Raw genomic sequence first — 2,500 nt, 5'->3', positions numbered from 1 at the left:
ATCGTCACCATTGTCCTCGTCCTCGTCCGAGGAGGAGGAGCTGATACGGCTCTCCACCAATCGCTGAGCGGCAGCCTGGTTCGACTTCCTGATCTCGTCGAACTTTGACTGGACCGACGCACCTGTCGGTCACCAGACAGAGAGAGGAAGGAGCAGCTGTCAGCTGGTTTAATGACAAGAGCTCATGTCCTGTATGTTTAAACACCCAGTGTGGTTAATGTTAGAGGACAACTTCTCCAATTTCTACACATTTCTCTCTCTCTCTCTTCAAAGCCATATTCCATTCAAAAAAACAGGGATTTAAGCTCACAGAACATAAGAGCTGCTGCTCTACTGCTGCCACCATCTGTGACTTTGTTTCAGTCATTGTGTGACTCTGGTGTCTTTAAAGGTCAGTTTAGTATTTATTTAACACACAAACACACTGACTGATGGAGCAGCAGCAGAGCAGCAGCTCCTGAGTCCTGTTCTCTAAAATCCCTGTTTTAGTGAATGTAGTCTGGTGTGTGTGCTGTTTGTGGTTAAACCAAAAGGATCTTCCAGGTCTCTCTCTGTAGGGATCCTTTCCATGATGCTGTCACACACTTAGAATAACACTTTTACTACCTACCAGTCCTTCAGACACCAGGATGAGGACAGAGAGGATCATGGGTAGAAAACCCTGTAAAATGAGTCCTCACCATGTTGAGGTTCAGGTGTTGTGGCAGACCTCGCCGTCCCTCCTCGCCCGGCCCCCCACACTCCTGCAGCCGCCCCCGGCCTCTCTCTCTCCTTCTGCGGGGGTCGTGACCTTTCACCCTGGCCCTCCTGACTCCGGCCACGCCCCCTGCCTTGCTGTCGCCATGCCGGCTCCATGGCAACCGCCTCCAACACTCTACAGGTGTGGAATGAGACGGAGACAGGTGTGTATACGCAGAACATCATTCCATATTCAAACAGTGAGGTAACGTGTTCATGATTTCTCCACATTTATTGATCAAGCCTTCGGCACAGGTTCACTGTTTCTAGCTACTAACACATTTCACTACAGCAGGACGTTTCATGCAGGGTTACTTCTGAACATGTGGGTTTAAGCTTTGTTTGTTTGTTTAGTTATTATAGACTAATTAATAAAATAATTCATGGCTGCAGAGCCGGAGTAATGCTCTCCCTGTAATCATCTAGACCGCATCTGACTCCTGGACTGAGGTCCAGCAGAGGTGGGGTCCACCTTTGTTAAATGAGCAGATTTTTGACTGGAGTCTGGTGTGCTGTGCTCCTTATGTGGACACTGGACAGGGTCTGGACACAGCTGGTCTCAAAGCTCTGACAGACTCTTTAAATGCTGGCGCAGCAGCTTCATGTGGCCAGGACAGACCGGCTGGAGCTCAGCTGTTCGGCCGTTCTTCGGCGAGGAGCCCCGGTACCGACCGAGCTGTTAACGGTCAGTTCGAACTGTTGTCAGCCGGCTAGCAACGGCTAGCTAACAGCTAACTACGAGCTGTTGTCAAAATTAGGAGAAACAAAGAGCGGGAACAAGCGTCACATCCGGAAAACAAACGTTATTAAAATACAAACACCCCCTGAGCTCCTCTAACTAAAAGCCTGACATTAAAAGACGAACAGAAAAGTAATTTAAGAAGCTTTCTGTGACACAAACCTCAGCGGTCTGCAGTCTGTTGCCTAGTTGTCATGCGCAGGTCTTCGCGGTGCATGCCGGTACCTGTAGTCAAAGAAACCTTGACAGCTGGTGGAGTAAAGGAGGCTTTTGTGAGGACAGAACTACAAGTCCCAGAGTGCGCTGGGTCACGCAGGCAGTGCGACGTGTCCACGGCACCTGCAGGACGTTTCATTCATGTTCTGCACCGAAAACGAGCCAACGGACAGAAAAGTTGTAGTTTTAGAGAGTGTGTGTGCACGAAGGCACAAAACTGATGTGGGACCCATATCAACACCAGCCACGAAATACAGAAGTAACAAAGATAGACAGATTATTTAGTTATTCATGTTTCCTTCTTCTGAGTATTATTTAGCTTTTATTGAATGTAAAGTGCTTGTTAGGTGTGTTTTAATCCAGACGTGTATATATACACATCTATTTTATCTATATCTATATCTATCTATTCATAACGTTATATTGTCAGTACAGCTGGAAACCACAGGATTCACTGTGGACGCCTGTCATTAGCTGGAATCAAAGAAAAAAGTTCTCCCTTAGTTAAGATAAGATCATTAATAATAAGAAGACTTTTGAAATAATTCTACATTATATAATAATTTGCTTGTATTAACAAAATGTGTCACTCACACAACTGAAGGCAACGAAATATCTAAATAATTTAAAAAATATATAACCGACCTGTTATTTATTAGTTATATATAACCGACCTGTTATTTGTTAGTTATATATATAACCTGACCTGTTATTTATTAGTTATATATAACCGACCTGTTATTTGTTAGTTATATATATAACCGACCTGTTATTTATTAGTTATATATATAACCTGACCTGTTATTT

At 44.6% G+C, this 2,500-nt stretch overlaps 1 protein-coding gene across 1 annotated transcript in view; it reads right to left on the bottom strand.

The window, feature by feature from the left end:
• The window catches only part of nfxl1 (nuclear transcription factor, X-box binding-like 1), a 27,075-nt gene extending 25,386 nt beyond the window's left edge, over positions 1 to 1,689 (bottom strand). The window contains exons 1-3 of the mRNA XM_070855271.1: positions 1,640 to 1,689; positions 681 to 874; positions 1 to 122 (exon numbers count right to left, since the gene is read on the bottom strand). The exon at positions 1 to 122 is cut by the window's left edge and continues 76 nt beyond it. Coding sequence (XP_070711372.1) covers positions 1 to 122; positions 681 to 855 — 297 coding nt within the window. The 5' untranslated portion in view covers positions 856 to 874; positions 1,640 to 1,689. The remainder of the gene's footprint in view (positions 123 to 680; positions 875 to 1,639) is intronic.
• Positions 1,690 to 2,500: the final 811 nt, after the last annotated feature.

Source organism: Pempheris klunzingeri, chromosome 23 (genome assembly GCF_042242105.1).
Source record: "Pempheris klunzingeri isolate RE-2024b chromosome 23, fPemKlu1.hap1, whole genome shotgun sequence".
NCBI lineage: Eukaryota > Metazoa > Chordata > Actinopteri > Acropomatiformes > Pempheridae > Pempheris > Pempheris klunzingeri.
Note: the sequence above shows the minus strand (reverse complement) of the source record. Positions and strands in the feature narration are given on the sequence as shown.